General features: G+C 32.9%; 1 protein-coding gene across 4 annotated transcripts in view; it reads right to left on the reverse strand.

Annotated features, from left to right (window-relative positions):
• The window catches only part of LOC107288186 (diacylglycerol kinase beta), a 285,137-nt gene that overhangs the window by 163,502 nt on the left and 102,767 nt on the right, over positions 1 to 18,868 (reverse strand). For all 4 annotated transcript variants that reach the window (XM_029284290.1, XM_029284288.1, XM_029284289.1 and 1 more), the window contains one exon: positions 17,649 to 17,809. In XM_029284290.1, the coding sequence (XP_029140123.1) occupies positions 17,649 to 17,809 (161 nt within the window). The remainder of the gene's footprint in view (positions 1 to 17,648; positions 17,810 to 18,868) is intronic.

Genomic DNA, 18,868 nt, shown 5'->3' on the forward strand with positions numbered 1-18,868 from the left:
GCCTAGGGGAATTTTTAGTGGGGTTTTAAGAATAATTTTAAATTGACACAGGCCACATCAAATATTTCATTTTAATTAGGTTTTAAAGTGGGTATTTTTATCTTTGTATCTGTTTTACCAGGCTGTCAGCCGCCCTGAGTCCGTAAGGAGAAGGGCGGGATAAAAATTCAAACAAATAAATAAATAAATAAATAAATAAATAAATTCAGGACTGCCTATGATTAAGTCTCATAATTCTTCGTTACTAGTCAGAGTGTTGACTATTTCCTGGGGGAAATCCCTGGGTCAAGATATATTTCAGTCTCTGAATTGGTGTAATGAGAAGAAATACTCATTACACCAATGTGAACCTGTATCACCAGGTTCACATTTCACAACAGTATATGCTTGAGATTTAATACGGGGAAAAATTATTGTTGCCATTTTATTTTAATTTTTTGATAGGAGCTCTGTATGCTATAACTTCTTGACTTAACAATATTATTTATTTAGTTACTTCTTGCTGACATCTTGAATTGTTTGACTGTTCTCCCAGGGGCATGTTTCTAGTTGTTTAATTTTAATAATTAGAGATAAGTAGGCTGATAGCAAATAAAGTTGATACTTATATTTACTATTAAGATAGAAAAGAATATTTAAACTTGAATAATGAATTATTTTTATGCATTTTAATATTTACATGATTGTGCAATTCAGTCTGTATCTTTCCACCCTTAGCAAAACTTCAGAATATGATTAAAATAAGTTCCTGTCTTTCCTTTTTATTTATCCATGCTAGATAATAGATATTATTCCTGTAATGAGGTTTTGTTTTATAGTTTAATTGATCTATTGATTGATTTATAAACTACCTCAATCACCAAGTAATTCTAGATATCTACAGAAATCCAGAATACAAAATAGATAATAACACATAGCCACACATTGGAGAGAATAATCAATTCAAAGTAATAACAATCAGGAATAAAACGCCACAGAGAGTAAGTCACTGCATGTTTTCATAGCCTTACAAAAGCCTATAAGGTCAGGTTCATAAGAACTTCAGGATTGCACTGCCTTATTATATTTACTCAACAAACTTTAGAATATAAATTTCAAATGCATTTGAGTAAGATTTAAATATACTAGGGAAAGCATATACCTGCATTAATATTAACACCTGATGAAAACAAAATCTGTTTCTATTAAGCATTCTGTACAGTGTAATATTTTTTACTAATCCAATATTTATTTAAAAATGCCTACTTAGCTTAAACAAGTTAGTCTTTAATCACGAAGGGGTTGCTCAGTTTTCTACATAATGTTGTCAAATAGCAACCAGCTATTTCCCAGAAGTAGACCTGATAGAAAAGTATCTGGTTCTCAGTGGATTTCACTGAGCACAAAGTTCTTTACTATAATAAATCTTTAAAAAATATATTATTTCATATGCAAATAGTAACAAGAGCCCAAATTCCATAAAAGAAAAAAAAGGTAAACATCATATTGTATTTTGGTCTTGATTTTAACTTTAAAACTTTAGTTTAAAGCTTTAAAGATGATATAGAGAATCTCAAAAAAAAATACGCTTACATTTGGGGTTTGTTTTAAATCGTTCTCTGTAGGGCAATTTTTCCCAACTAGGATCCTTGCGATCTGTTGGGAACTGGACTCATGGCTCACATGTTTAATAATTTTTCAGATATATAACTTCTATTAGACAATATCCAGAAACCTTCTAACACCTAAGTTGAGCCTGGAACTAGGAGGGTTAATTAAGAACCTTATGCATCTTCTTATGTGATTAGTATTTGATAGGAAATTAGCGGTTCTCCTGAATGGCATAAAATGACATGCATTTTAACAGGTACAGCTAATGACAGCATATCAATATTTAATAAGGCCCAGTGATTAAGACTGTCTGTACTTTATTATCCTACCACATATGTCAAAATGGTTAACACATTTTTTTTCACAATATATTTAATTAAAAGTACAGTCTCTCACACACTACATTTCTTAGAAAGGCCATGTAAAAACATGTTCAGTCATTTGGGATACTTTGTTTAAGCACTATAAATATTCTCAAGTAAAACTGTTCAAACTAGTACGCAAGATTAAATATCACTTCTTAATTATCAAATTAAGCTTTTTATGTGAATCCTTTTACAACAATCTTTCCAAATAGTAAAAGTTTATTTTACATTCAAATTGATCACTGAATTTATTTAGTTCTGAACAGTGCTTTTTTTCTTAAAAAAAAAAAAAAAGTGCCGGAACTCACCCATGTCATACAACCTGCCTTGCCTACCCTACAAGGTTCCATCCAAAAAAGGTGCCGGAACTCCGTTCTGGCCTTTCTATGAGAAAAAAAGCCCTGGTTCTGAAAGTACTTTCTGTACAATACTTGTACAGAATCAGAATCAGAAACAAGTTGCCCCAGGAGAGCAATTAAATAAGTCAAGATATGAGCTGTGACCATGTGATTAAATCCCCATTCCTTTTTCCATATGTTGCAATATATGCTAAAATGGAGTAAGGCTTTGCTTGTATAATAAAGGCCCTATCTCTATATCCCAACTTTTTTCAATCACTTCAGCTGTTTACACAGATGCCCCTGACCAGAAACATTCCAAATAAGAAAGAAGGCAGAAATTCTTTTGAGGTTGGAATTTTTGTCGTATTACAGAGCACAAAAGTCAGTAATATTAAATACCAAAATTGCTGAATGAGACAGCTTTTGAATTATAGAATCCATCTGTTAAAAAAAGGCCAACCGCTGAAATGGTCACATGACGAGATGCAAATGACACAATATTATCAAGAAATAATGAATTCATATTAAAAACTCACATCTTTCTTTCTTTCTTTCTTTCTTTCTTTCTTAACACAGAAGGTACTACAGAATCTCAAGGCTGGAATGAAATGCCAAGAATATGAGCTGTATGTTCCACACATATGAGGAATGACTACTCTTAAACTACAGATTAAACTAAAGCTAACTCTCATAATAAATCTGTTGGTCTATAAAGTGCCCCCAAATATACTTTCTGTTACCACAAAATTACACAATTATATTCTAAAAATTATATAGGTATATACATTTTTTAAAAATGGGAAATATCAATTAAAAATGAAAATATTACAAATGCATGATTCTATTGATCACCAGATGCAACACCATTAAAAAGTTGCCCCCTAAACCAGTTCGATTCTCATTTTCTTGAGAATACCCATTGGTTTTATATTCTTCTAATTACTACTTTAAACTATCAAATGTTCTATAAGATTACAAAGGGAAGAGTTCTATCTTTTATATGCAGTTATTCTGTTTATACTTTTTTTTCTTAGAAAGCCCATACATACATACATACATACATACATACATACATACATACATACATATATATATATATATATATATATATATATATATATATATATATATATACATATATACATACCGTAAAACCTTTCCTTTCCTTTCCCTCCCACTTCCCTTCATCTTTCTCTCTTTCTGTCTTTTTTTCTTGTTTTCATTTGTTAAAAATTCAATACAGAAAATGTTAGAGCCATATTTCTATTTATATCATATTCTTTTGGATAACATCCATGCCATCATGAATGAATCAGGTAGATATGAAAAACATCAGTTCCTTTTCCCTTGAAATCACTAACAGTGATGTAGGATTATCCTTCACTGCCAATAATTTGTTCATTACATAACTTGACATATTCCTCAATTGTAAGGAGAGCTACCAACATACCATAGCAGAAAACTTAAAGGCAATGCCAAAGAATGTTCAAAGTATCGCACCATTGCACTCATTTCATATGCAAGTAAAGTTATGTTTAAAATCCTACAAGCTAGACTCCAGCAGTATGTGGATCGAGAACGTCCAGAGTACAGGCAGGATTTCGAAGAGGCAGAGGAACTAGAGATCAAATTGCCAATATCCGCTGGATCATGGAAAAAGCTAGGGAGTTCCAGAAAAACATCTACTTCTGCTTCATTGACTATGCTAAAGCCTTTGATTGTGTGGATCACAAAAAAATGTGGCAAGTTCTTAAAGAGATGGGAATACCAGATCATCTTATTTGTCTCTTGAGAAACCTATATGCGGGTCAAGAAGCAACAGTGAGAACTGGACACGGAACCACAGATTGGTTCAAAATTGGGAAAGGAGTGCAGCAAGGCTGTATTCTACCGCCCTGCCTATTTAACTTATATGCAGAGCACACCATGAGAAAGGCAGGGCTAGATGAATCAAAAGTTGGAATTAAGATTGCTGGGAAAAATATCAACAACCTAAGATATGCAGATGATACCACTCTAATGGCAGAAAGTGAAGAGGAACTAAAGAGCCTCTTGATGAGGGTGAAGAAAGAGAGTGCAAAAGTTGGCTTGAAACTCAACATTAAGAAAACCAAGATCATGGCATCCAGCCCTCTCAATTCCTGGCAAATAGATGGGGAAGAAATGGAAGTAGTGACAGATTTTATCTTCCTGGGTTCCAAGATCACCACAGATGGGGACTGCGGCCAAGAAATTAAAAGATGCTTGCTCCTGGGGAGGAAAGCTATGGCAAATCTAGACAGCATACTAAAAAGCAGAGACATCACCCTGCCAATAAAAGTACGTATAGTCAAGGCCATGGCTTTCCCAGTTGCAATGTATGGCTGTGAAAGTTGGACCATAAGAAAGGCCGAGCACCAAAGAATTGAGGCCTTTGGACTATGGTGCTGGAGAAGTCTCCTGTGAGTTCCCTGGACTGCAAGGCGATCAAACCGGTCAGTCCTAGAGGAGATCAACCCTGACTGATCTTTAGAAGACCAGATGCTGAAGTTGAAACTCAAGTACTTTGGCCACCTAATGAGAAGGAAGAACTCACTGGAGAAGAACTTAATGCTGGGAAATATTGAGGGCAATAGAAGAAGAGGACGACAGAGAATGAGGTGGCTGGATGGAGTTACTGAAGCAGTAGGCGTGAGCTTAAATGGATTCCAGAAGATGGTAGAGGACAGGAAGGCCTGGAGGAACGTTGTCCATGGGGTCACGATGGGTCGGACACGAACAACAACAATTGACTTTTAATTTTCAGATATTTAAAAATGTGCTTTTTAACTTTTAAACAAATTCCAAGTAACTTTAATTTGTTTTTGGAATCCTTTTAGTGTTCCACTGATGGTACATAGTAAAATGAGTATGTGAATTTCAGACTGTTCCTGTGCAGAATTCTTTTTTCAAGATTTAAGCAACTTTTCCTTTTTTCTCTCAACCTGGTTTTCTATTCTCTATTTTCTATTCTGAACAATTACTGTTCAATAAACTCATCACATGATAGGAGCTCATTGGGGTTTTTTAAAATTATTTTCCTGTATTTCAGCAAACTAGAGAATTTCCATATCACTTTGACCCTCTGTCCATCTCAATTATATGGGTAGAATTTTTATGTTCGGTAAATGATAGATAAAAGCTAAGAAATAGCAAATGGAAGAAATAATATTGGAAAGTTTGTATGTGAACAAATTTGTAGACTGCAATAATGGAATATATACATTTTATGGTATCTCTATAAATTCCGAATAATAAAAGAAGGGAAAGGGTTCATTTATGGCACACTGCATATATACACTAAGCAGACCATCACATATTAGGAGGCATGTTGGTTGGATTTGAAAACAAAATTGACCTATGAATAGCCTCTTGGAACATGTACAAAGAGGACTATCTGTAGATAAAGTATGCATTGCCCAATGCCTCTATTAGACTCTGTTAGAATATTGTTAATATATATTATGTAATTTCTGTGTGATCATTAAGTATAAGTTTGAAACTATATGTTTAGTTTTAGTTGAAGACATATTTTGTATACCATTATGCTGTATTATAGACACTGATCTGGATATAAATTTCATGTCATAACAATAATCAAAAATAAGCAGAACCTCTGGCAGTGACTTTTAATTTATCTTAGATGAGTTCAAGGTGAAATGCTTAGTATTGCCTCTATCTTGTTCACTTAATTTCAAAGTTTTACATAAATTGTACTGAGATACTGATTGTTTAAATCCATCTCCTAAATTTCTAAGGAAAGTATTATCTGAACCTGCGTCTGCCCCATCATTATCCTCTCCACTATGGTACAATAGCTCCAGCAGTCATTACTTTTAGTTTTTTTTATCAGTATAGGGACACAATATGTTTATATGTCTATAAGGTATTTGACCCTTTATTATTAAGATTCATGTATTATAAATTTTCCAGAATTTTTAAAATAATTTGTAATCCAAACCTGCCTTCAAAATTCAAATTCAGAAATAAATAATTGCAAAATAATGGAAAAATGTGGATCCAGTTGAAAACATAATAATTTCAAATTGCTAGATAAATAGGTAGGTTTTGATCTGGCACTGAAAGGTTACACTGTTGTCACTGAGTTAGGAGCACATTCCAGGCTTGGATGCCACAGTAAATGTCATCTTTCAAAATCATCTAAAAGAAATCTCAATCAGGGAATCCAATTTACAATTGAATCTTTGTTAAACTACATTTAATGACTTAATTAAAAAATGGGGGGAAAGCAAGAATAAGTTTAATCAAAAATTATCTTGATTTCACGGTGTTGCCTGCCAACATTTACTCTTACATAATAGTTCCTCAAGCACAATACTTTAAAGAGATTAAAATGAGAGGGAAGGTGGCGGCTGATCCAAATGATATTTAATGTATATATCCAATCCAACTTTTCTTCTGGCTTAATCTCTTGAGGTTCTATAAAGTAACCCAACAGAGTGTTTAAAAGCAACCTATGTCATTCAATCAGTTTCTTTTAAGAGACAGCTGTAAAACTTGATTTGTGTTCAACAAATATTGCTTGCCATGTGGAAAACTGCCTAAGAAGGAGCTAGAATAGTCTACTTAATTAAAGCCATATGTTCCCACAGTTATGTGCCATGTATGAAAGAAGCTAAATCTCCAATCACTTACATCAGCAAAGGCTTGAAACTTGTGATAGAATTGCTATCAGGTGAAATATTGAGGTATAAAACAGAAATATTAATTATGGTTAATACTGCAGTTCAATGGTCTTGCAGTCATTACTGCAAATTCTTATGAAGTTAATGAATCTAGAAAGAACAAATACTTTCACAATCTATAACAGTCTCTTGTATATCCAAGGCTTTTGAGAATCATCCCAGGACTCTAAGCAGGCTACAGCTGATTTGCAGAGCTTGGATGATCTCTACATAAGAGGCCTCTAGCCTTCTGGGCATCAGGGACCGGTTCCATGGATAGAGGTTTTTCTGTGGACCGGAGAGGGCGTGGTTTCATGTACTGCCTGCATCCTGCAGATGGGGCTTTGCTTATTTGTGCGGCCCGGTTTTGGGCATGCCGCGGACCGGTACTGGTCCACAGACCAGGGGTTGGGGACCCCTGTTCTACGTCATACCTTCCAGAGTATTGGGGGATATGCATTGTGCAGCCTATAGTTAGTTCAAAGGCTTCTAGTTTTTTTTTCTGGAATGACAATTTTGCCCTTGTTACATCATAGTTGTATCAGGCAGTCTGGTTCCATATTTGTCTGAATTAATTATAGAACAAAAACTGTAAACTCTAATAAAGGAGTCAGCAACCAACTGTCCATTGCCAAACCTGACTCACTACCAAAATCATCTTGCCCATAATCTCACAAAGAAACATAGTCACTGGTCTTTGGGGGAAAGAAGCTTCTTTTGGCTGTTCTTATGAGTATTTGCCACCTTCAGCAACCATTTTAGTGATGGGTTCACCAGCTCAGTGCTAACAGAGCTACAAGTGCCTCACCTAGGCAGAGAAAAAGAAAATGGCAGTGGCAATGGCAGTAACATGGCTTCTGGCTCCTATCTGGAAGAAGGCTGCTCTAACATTACACATCAATTGTTATAATATATTACTATCTTACAATATTAGGAAATAGTATAAAGATAATACTCTTTTTGCTAGGTAACAGATACTTTTCATTGCAGAGTACATTCTGTGCATGTTCAGAGTAATTTCATATATCAATTCTTCATTGTATAAGAAAAGTTTACATAGGTCTACAATTGTCAGGAGGGTATGTGTCTGCTTAATTATAGACCTAATTATAGACCTAATTGTAGCTAAATCTTTGCACAGAGGAGTTCAAGATTTTTTATTCACTTTTTTTATTCAGAAAGGCTCAAAATAGGGTTTGTTCCCTTTGTCATTTTTTATTGTCTGCTGGAAAGTTGGAAGAATGTTTCTACATGTATTTCGAATTAGTTTGCAAAAAATTAACTTTTAGAAAAACCAAACAAACAATCTGTAGCATCAATTTTTCCCTGTATTTAAGAAGGGTCTCTGTGTGAGTGTGCATGTGTGTTTCCAGCTAAACTTTGCAGAAATATATGTATTTATTTAACTGTCACAAAAGGCAAAAAAGCAGGATGCAATTTTAAAAGTTATTTTTTCCTGTATTCAAGGTGTTGATTTTAAAAATCCTCAACAACCAGAATCTTAATGGTTTATTTGAAAAGCATCAAAATAGAGTTTGCTTCAAAAGTTAGGCTTTCAATAGAACTTGTGCCACCAAATTAATATAATCAAGTGGAATATATATAACCACTAACTCTAGAGCTGGTAAAAAGCCTTTCCTGAGGGGATTAAGTAGCATGTCATACGTATCCTATAGGGTTTGGTAACAGTTTTGTTTATTTTTATGATATAATTGATTAAATCTACTTAAAAGGTCCTCTTGTAAGTTAGTATACACTATAGTTACTAGAGATAAATTTGTGCAGAAGCCATATGAAAGAGTCATCATATTTATTCAATGTAATGGATATCCAATAAACATCAATGCTACAAAGTTTTTGAATCTGTCTCAGATACAGTAAAGGAAAACATTCTATGGCAAATGTAGATACAACATCAAGAATCTATATCTGCGGTCCCCAACTCCGGTCTGTAGACCAGTACCAGGCAACGGCATGCCAGAAACCAGGTCACGCAAACAAGCAAAGCCCCATCCGTGGGATGTAGGTAAAACCATGCCTCTCCAGTCCATGGACAAAGCTCTCTCCACAGAAACAGTCCCTGGTGCCCAAAAGGTTATTCATGATTATTACATGAATAATTGGAATGCAATTAGAATGTAAAAAAACTGAAGAAATAGAAGAATCAAGAATCACAAGAACCTTTAGAATAAGAAACATAATTATTCAGGGAATTAATAAAGCTTTCAGAAGATAATTATTTGATAACAAAACCTACCTAAAGCAAGATAAACACAAACTTGGCACATGGGCAACCTTGGATAAACATCAGAATCAAATAGGCTAAATAATAATCAAATATGGAGAATTATCTAATCATCTAGAACATATAGATTCAAAGATCATAGAACTGAAAGGAGTCAGTCCATGAAATCCAATTCCTGTATAGTAAAGAAACAGAAATCAAATAATTTGAAATAATTTGAAATAATTAAACAAATAATTATTCTGCTTGATCACATCCAATAAAGGGGAAACTTTCAGCTCTCTAATCAGTTCCATTGCTGAACTAACTCTTGCTGTAAGCAAGTTTATTTTAATATAGGTAGTCCTCAATTTACAACCGCACATTTAATGAAATTGTTCAAAATTACAACAACCTTGGAAAAAGTGATGTATGACCTATCTTTGTACTTACAAGTGTCGCACCAACCCCAGGATCACATAATTGCTATTTAAGGACTTTGCAACTAGCTTGCATTCATGACCAGTTGCAGCATTCTGCAGTCAAATGATCACAGCTTATAACCTTCCTACTTGGTTTCCAATAAGAACCTCAATTGGGGAAGCTGCTGGATTTGATAAATGATCACACGATTTTATTAATAAGAATAGTAAAAATAGAACTTGTATATGTGTGAGTATGTGTGTATATCCTTGTTTTAAATTCTATATTTTTTTAATTCCCACATGTTTTAGTCAATGGAAATCTAATTATCCCCTTCGTGACATTTGGATTAAGAAGGTCTTGCTCTTAATTGACACAATGATTCTGTCTGTCTTGAAAACTGTTCCTGGCATCACACTTCATTCCTTACATTTAGAACTGAACCATACTCAATGGCAGAACTTCTAACAATTTGCTAAATGAGCTAAATGCAATATGAAGATTATATATATATATGAAAGGGGGGATAAGACGCTTACTTGGATCTATATATAAGGATTTAGGTTATAAAAATATCCACATATAGTTTTGTGTTAATTTAATTCAGTATAACTTTGGGCACCCATTAAAATAGAGTGTACATAAACAGAATGGTCGTAAGCAACTTGAAATTTTGAAGCTTCATTTTAAAAAGTAGTGAAAAACTCAGTTTTTTCTTTGTCTTTATATAAAATAAAGGGGAGATTGCTTGATATGAATTATACTATGCTTGATCAATGGCTCTATGTTTTCCAACTATGGAGAATATATGCTTTAATATAAAATGTTATAATTAATATAATAAAAGAAACATTTAAGAATATTCACAGGGGGACTAGATTCTATATTTACTCTATATGACAATTTAGGGTTGAATCTCATTACAGAGATTAATTAGTTAACTATTTGCCAGTTTGTTGTGCTTTTATTAAACCTGCTTTGTGACTTTCACAGTTTATTGACTTATCATGGTTTATTTTACACACATTTAAGCTTTAAGAGTATGTACTTTGAGTATCAGTCTCCTCTAACTCCCTGCTAATAAAACTTCCACAAACATATAAAGCCAAATTTGTAATATAAAGCTTTATGAACAGGATGTGTATCTGTAATAAACAAGCTAGTTTATCATTTCACCATGTGTGACCCCAGACACTGTTATGTAAACTGCCAGCAGGTGGTCAAGACCAATATGTAGGTTTTTTTCCCCCTAATCAAATGTTAGATGTCACAGAAAATACCAAGCAAGTGATTGGAACAACAGGTCTTCATTTTATCACACTATTTTTCTACTAACCCAAGGTTAGGATTTTACCTTCAGAGGTTCTGATAACAGTTTGTCAAAATTTAATGCTTAGTTAATATAACCACACTACTGAAAGCCATACATTTAATGCTGGCAGCAATTATTAATACCTAGTGTGGTATTTGCTGAGGAATTTGTCTGGATGATAGATTAAGTTACATTGTTAAATTCAGCTTCAAACATTATCTCATACAATTAACTAGACATAATTAGGCACTAAAATGTGAGAGTATTAGTAGTCAATCAAGATCTTGTTAATCTTATGGCCAGTGTTGATTCTCATAAGGTAAAAGTTAAAATGCACTATTTGCATTTTTATTTTATAGTTTTTATGAATTCATGTATAATTATCTAAGTATCACTCCTGACTGAAACCTCATTAAAGGCCTGGTGCTTCATATCAAAATGTCAATAACCCACCTTAAATGGAAAAATATCAAGTAAGCTTGTACTTATTGAATTGTATTAACCTAATAAACTTAAATATGATCACAGCTGCCTTTCAGAAAATGATTTCTTTTCATTATATCCAGTGCCAAACCTACTTCTGTTTTCTATAAGAAAAAAGTGCCCATTTTTCATATATATATAATAAAATGAAAAATGTAAGTTCTAAGGGATGTGCTGTAAATGAAAATAACCTCTGTTACTATGTAGATAGTTGTGTCATCTTATTGTTTCTTAAATTAAAAAAGAATCAGTATACTGAATATAATTGTACTTGCTTTGCTATTTAAACTGCTAAATTATAGGCCAAAACATAATCCCTTCTTTTTGGATGAACTATGTACATGGAATAACTCTTTTTGCCATACATAAATAAGTCATATAAAAAAACTTGCCTCAATCTAAAATTCCACATATTCATTTCAATTAAGCAACTTTTTAATATTTAAATGCACAAAAGCAAAAAAATTATAATTATCATAGAATTATATACAACTGGAATTATCTCCCTAACAATTTATTTTTATATTAGATTTGTATAATATATTCAATGGCAACAATAATAATTATGACATAAATACCCCATTCATGTGAAAGTATATTACATACTAACTACAATAGTTTCCCAACACATGAAAATGTACTAAGAATCTCTCAAGAAATTGGTATCAAACAAATGAGTTTAGTAATTAAGAAATGTAATTATATTTATTTAATTCCTATTATAGTCTTAAAATAGTTGTAAAGCATCTGGCATTAAAAGCAGTACAATTATAATAATAATATCTTGCCTTACTTTATATTCCCATACCATTGTAGAAGAGATTGTCCCAAACTCATTGAGGAACACCTATTAAAATTTTGTGCCATATGCAAACTATAGTTAAATATGACATATAGGACAGAATTCCTGTGCTACAGGAGAGCACAGATAGCCTTAACTCCACCTTTTGCCCCTTATTTAAATAAACAATATGTTTCACAGTTTACAGAGTATTATTAATATACAGAATTATTACAGCAGGATTTTATTAGGGTAGGATTTATGAATACTATGACGAATTGATGATCATTACTTAGTAGATTACAAATCTCTTACACAGAAAATAATATAACTATTGAATAACACATATGTAGATAAGTTAATTACAGAACACATAGCTGACAGTTTCATTTATCTAACTACACTATAAATTTCTGAATCTCTAATTCTTTTTTGTTTTTTCAGTATTTATTTTTCCTTTTGGTAATGAATATGTATAATGACTCTAAGCCACTCTATAATGTTATTTTAATGAAATGTGCCTTTGAACTTATGATCTGTACAAAACATAAACTCATAAGATAAAGAACATCTCTCTCCAATCACTTTTTCATCCAGGAAACAAAGGAAATGTTTGGGGGCAACGGTACCATAGCAACATCTATCATTCACTCTTGTCCATTTCAGTTCCCTATGTTCTGCCATAGTGTACGGAAAATACACAAAGATACTTTTTGTTGAGTACTTATTTCATGTCAATTTCCAATTGTCTATGTTTCATTATACATAGCAATAAACTACATCACAACCATGCACTATGGGGAAAATCTTTATGGAGTACAGAAGCATTTCAAACGGGTGGAAAAGGTGAGGTACATTTATCAACCATTTGCAGTTTTGCAGCAAGGTTTTGGTCCAGCACAGTTTTAAACTATCAAGGAAAAAAAAATCTCATTCTTACAAATGAATGCTGCATAAAGCAATGAGTTCGCAGGATTAAATGGCCAAATAGCAGTTATCCGTTCCCTTGGCAATGATGATTTTCAACAGCTATGTTTACCAGGTTACCATAGCAAAATAAGAATATTATAAGCTTGCCCTGGAGATCTGATTTTGTTTCATTAGTCTAAATGAGGTGCTGACATTCATGAACATAGCAAACATAAGTTGACCAGACTTTCTAGAGCAAAACCCATGACAAATTAATTCATATACAGTAGATGAACATTTTATAATATTTGCCAAATACATTGGAAAATAATACAATAACACAACCCTCCACCCATAAGATTGGAGGTTAATGTTTGTAAGTACCTTCTAATGAAACAGCTTTCAGGAATTCCAAATAGTTTATATTCCCTGTTTATGCAAAAGGATGTCCAGATCAAACCAAGTTCATGGATGAAAAACAAGGAATTGAACTTTCTAGTTTTCAGTGGGAAAATGAAGTAAATTTTCTCTTCTATCACTATATTTTATTCCAGGAAATATCTCTAAACTTCATGAAAAAAAATCCATGCATTCAATTTCAAGAAAACTTAAAGTCCTCATTTAGCAACCACATTTGGGACTGGCAATTCAGTCACTAAATGAAGCAGTTGCTAAGTGAAACTGTGACTGGGCTTATAATTTTACTTCAGCTTTATTTTACAGATGTACAAAGGTCATAAATGCAAAACTGGTTGCATAGATACTTTTTTCATCCCTATTGTTAACTGCAAACAGGCATTAAATCAGACAATCACTAAACAAGAACAATCTGTACCTAATTTTTTTTAAATAACTCTTTCTTTCCATGCCAGTTTTGCCTCAAGTCCTTGACTTAGGCAGACCTTCCCAAACCTTTTTCTTAATTTAAAACTATTTATCAGTAAGCCCTTTTAACCTAAGCTAAAGCACTTAAGTCAAAATATACCTGTTGTGACTGGGTAATGGTTTGTGTTTTGCTACCCAACCCCCCCAAAAAACCCACTATATCTTGCTGTCATAATAGTGATGGTTTAGAATTTTGCAGCTGAACTGTAGCCAATCCATGCTCAAGTCCCAATGTAGGTGGAAAGGGACAAACATGGAAATTACTAGCTTCCCATCTCCCCACTGCTTGTGTAAGGGGAAGGATGCTTCAATTGCTCACATTGTTCCTATCACGTAAGGCTCCTGAAAACCCAAGCATCCAGGACTTAGCCAAAAAACTAGATAAAACCTGCAAATATCCTCAGTTCTGTGCTATGCTACTACTACTACTACTACTACTACTACAACTACTACTACGCAGCATAGTTTGAATTAGAACAAGAGAAAGCAGAGGCAGGAAACAAAGTTTGCAACACTATCAGTTCCAAAGGTTATGATTGTAAAAATACCCATTTGTGAAACCAGGTAAAAGCCAGCTCATTCTTTGGAAGTGGAGTTATGATTTCCAACAGGAACAATGGGTGATTTAAGCCTCTATAATCTAACAAATTTTGTCCCTCAACACCATCATTCCCAAAATATGAGATAAATTAAAATTGGGGGTACCTCAATCTCAGGGAAATTGGAGCTTTTGAGCTTCTGATTTAGAGAAACTGCCTGGCTCTTTTTCTATGAAATATGTTAAGATCTGTTGGCTTAACTCTTACACTTATCATTTTTGTGAGATATAATAGTAATTGAAGTATAAATTCATATTTTAACATTCTAATTAAACTATACAGAACAGTACATCACATAATAATATGTGATATACAGAATTCTGTATATGTGATATACAGATTCTGTATATGCAATATACAGAATAAAAATGTGTGTACAAAAATAATTCTTAAAATGACAACAGACTATAACAATATAACCAAATGAAATATATATATATAAATATATATATAACTCATGAAGATATAAAATCTACTGATAGTCAATTCCAGCTGAACAAATAGGGATATGAGCCTGCATTTACAGCCATTTGTAGTGTCATGTGGTAATATGACCATGATTTACTACTTGTTTCTGGCAAAACTTGTTCTTTGCAGACAATACATTCGTTTAATGACCAGTGTTTAATTAACAGCTGCAGTGTTCATTTAACAACTTCAATGTTTCACTTAATTGACACCAGAAAAATAGTCATAAAATCAGGCACGGTAACATGCTGACTCACTTAATGAATGGCACAACTTACAACAGTCAGTCTGGACTCAGTTATGGTAGTACGTCAAGGACTATCTATATTTTCAGCCCACCTACCCCCACAGGGATGTTGCTATAGGAAAAATAGGAGGCAAGAACGCTAAGTACATTTGCCGTAAAATATATATTTTACAAAAAAAAATCAGGGTAAAAATAACATCAAGAACAACAGTTTTGAATGTCTTCTGATAGTTAAACAAAATATAAATATTTTTAATACTAGAAGAGTAGCTGGTACAGTAAAACAATTCATATTACTTCTATTATTTTTAATGTTTCTTCTAGATATCATTTTGATTTACTGTTATGTAAAAGCTACCATCAGTTACAAGGCTATACTGTCATTTTATTCTTAAAACCTGTATGTGTCACTTGTATTGCACATGAATGTCAAAATAAAATCTTTATCTACTACAAAATTAATATGATGTCCAGGTTTCAGGTAGTTCATATTCTTATTTTATTCTGGAAGAATATATTAAATATAAGGAATTAAACATATTGACAAAAGTTTAAAATAACTGCAGTGAAGAGAGAAGGCTTTTAACTAACCCAAAATTTATTGTTATGAGAATTGAGCAGGATTGGAAGTTTTTTAGGCTACTAGCAGGAGAGGATCTCAGTGAATGGCTAGAATTGAAAGGTATTAAATCAGAACAATGAAAATTCTTATCTGATTACATATATTTAGATGGCAATATATTATATGTTCTAAAACTATGATTACCTTTGTTATACATAGTTTACTGCTACAGTACATTGCAGTATAAACTTAACAGTGAACACAAGCTGGTTTCTATTCCTCTGAGTAGTAATATAAATGAGAATTTTTGTCCACATGAATCTCAGTAAATTTTAAGAAGTTTCTAAAATGTCCCAGAGAACATTTATTAATCATTCTGATTTTTCTTGTATTATTTATATAGTTATTTTTATTTACTTTTATTTACCTACATTTATTCCATGCTAGTATTGTCTATTCTGTCTATTGTCTATTCTATCTGTTTATTTGACAGATAGATAGATAATGGATGGAAAGAGAGAGAGAGAGAGAGAGAGAGAGAGAGAGAGAGAGAGAGAGAGAGAGAGAGAGAGAGAGAGAGAGAGAGTGGAACTTCTTTCATGCCAATGGACAGGAAATTGCTTCTCCTAACATTAAAAAATTGATAAACAGAGGAAAATTGTGCTTTTCTATTCAGAGGATGAATACCTCAGATAAATACCTCAGATTATTAAATACTGAAAACAGGAAGGCAAACATTTTATGTACTGTAGAAAATTGTATATTTGTAATAATAAATGCATGATACAAACAAACAAAATATACAATCAATATACTAGCTGGATCTCTTGACTGGACTGTAATTCAACAGGTACTAGAGATTTCTGAATGACTGTAATTAGCTTAAGTACATTCTAATTGGCAAATAATTTGTAATAAATTATTTATATATCAAAAAAGATTTGGCCTTCTTCATATTCCTAGTCCTATACACAGTCTTATATTAGAAAAAAATCAGATGTCCATGATTTTATACTCAAAGAATTTAAGATGAAACCAAGAATAGTCCGAGTATAAAATCATGGACATCTGATTTTTTTTTTCTAATATAAGACTGTGTATAGGACTAGGAATATGAAGAAGGTCAAATCTTTTTTGATATATAAATAATTTATAATTCCTGCCCTACCCAGAGGTTATGGAAATTGGAGCTGTAATATTTTGCATAGAAAGCATGCACTAATCGTGCATATGCTTACATACATACATACATACATACATACATACATACATACATACATACATACATACATACATTCTAGGTCACCAGGAGAGTCAACAACTGGTATAGAAAAGGAACAGACAGACTAATATATGTCATCAACTACCTGTCCATTAAAGGGTATATTTAAGAAATGCACTTCAACAGCATTCCTCTGAAAATCTGAATATTTACTAACATGACAGTTAAGAGGTGTTAATGAATGATTCATCCTTGATATTTGTATAGGCACCACTAATTTAGTGCTACAGCTCTTCATACAAACCATTACAAACAGTGTGATTATATTGCCCATGCAAGAACAGGTGGAAGAGCTTGAGAAAATAATTTTACTTTGACTATGTAAATACATTTATGCAAATTGTCATCTACATATTCTTTTTGCTAAGAAAAGTGAATTATTTGTATTCAGTCATCCCTCATTCTGAACATCAACTCAAAATAGTTATTTTGAATAGAAAAAACAAATTATTTGGGAATAGAAATAAATCTTACCACTCCAATTGAAAAGTAATTATTGATGATGCTGTAAGGCACGGGATCTCCTTTTTCATCTTTATCATTAGGTATGACTTCAAATTTCCACCTGTCCAGTAAGATTTCAGTACTGTTCTCAATATCTTTTAAAATCTTGAGAAGATTTTCCCCTTCATATCCTTTGGAAAAAGAAATGAAGCACAGTAATTTGAAATGGCAGATTTAAGAGCCAGGACACTGTCTCACCATTAATACATGAAAGATGCATTTAACCTAGGCCAAGCCATTAGCACCTATCTGTACCCCCCAGTTCTGCTTTAATGACTTGCCACCATTTCAGCAGTGTGGGCAAAGACACTGGAACTGAAAGTACAGATTTAGCATCTTGTCCCTAATTAGGTAGTTCCACCATAATGAGTTGAGAATCAGCTATTACACTGCAAAACATAAAACAAAGCAACTAGCCCACCACAAATTTTATTAATAATCACTTGGCTCTGTTTATTGCTGAATAATTGCAAAATAATCATCTGCTATCTTAATTGCCCAATGCACAGTAGCAGTAAGTGGGTGAAGAAATGGTAGCAGTACTGAACAAAGGATATCAAAGCAAAGTGCATTAATGCATTATGTTAAGGAATATTCAACTATTATTCCAACATAAGATTTCACAGAAAAAAATAGGGACTTTGCTTCAATGGATATCAATATCTATATATCAATAACATGATTTGGACAACTCTGTCACTGGTCATGGGTCCTCCCTATCAGAACATTCATACTCAATACGGAAAGAAAGGCCCAATCATGGAATATTATAGCTGGATCAATATAATGATATTAACCATATAATCAAGTTAATTTTAAAATTAAAACAAGTTTAATTTTAAAATATCCATAAATATTATCATGAATCTAAATAAACTGTTTGAATTTAGAAATACAACTTTTCTGGATGAGTTAATTCCTCATCACTGGGATCTGTTGTGTTGGCACATGATGCTCCTTTCAGTTTGCAAATTGACCAATATTTATGTGTCTGTGAGCTGTATCTGTATATGATTTTTGAACATGCCAGATAGCCAGCTTTCCCAGTCTTTGGTAACAGTCTTGTTATTATATTCATATGGGATTGAGGGATATATATATCTGTCTTTGGATATTCGGGTTTTCTCCCGCGTAAAATTGGAAGTGTCTTGGCGACGTTTCGACGAGGTCACATTCGTCATCTTCAGGCT

This window comes from Protobothrops mucrosquamatus, unplaced genomic scaffold (assembly GCF_001527695.2).
Source record: "Protobothrops mucrosquamatus isolate PMUCROS unplaced genomic scaffold, P.Mucros_1.0 scaffold494, whole genome shotgun sequence".
Taxonomy (NCBI): Eukaryota; Metazoa; Chordata; class Lepidosauria; order Squamata; family Viperidae; genus Protobothrops; species Protobothrops mucrosquamatus.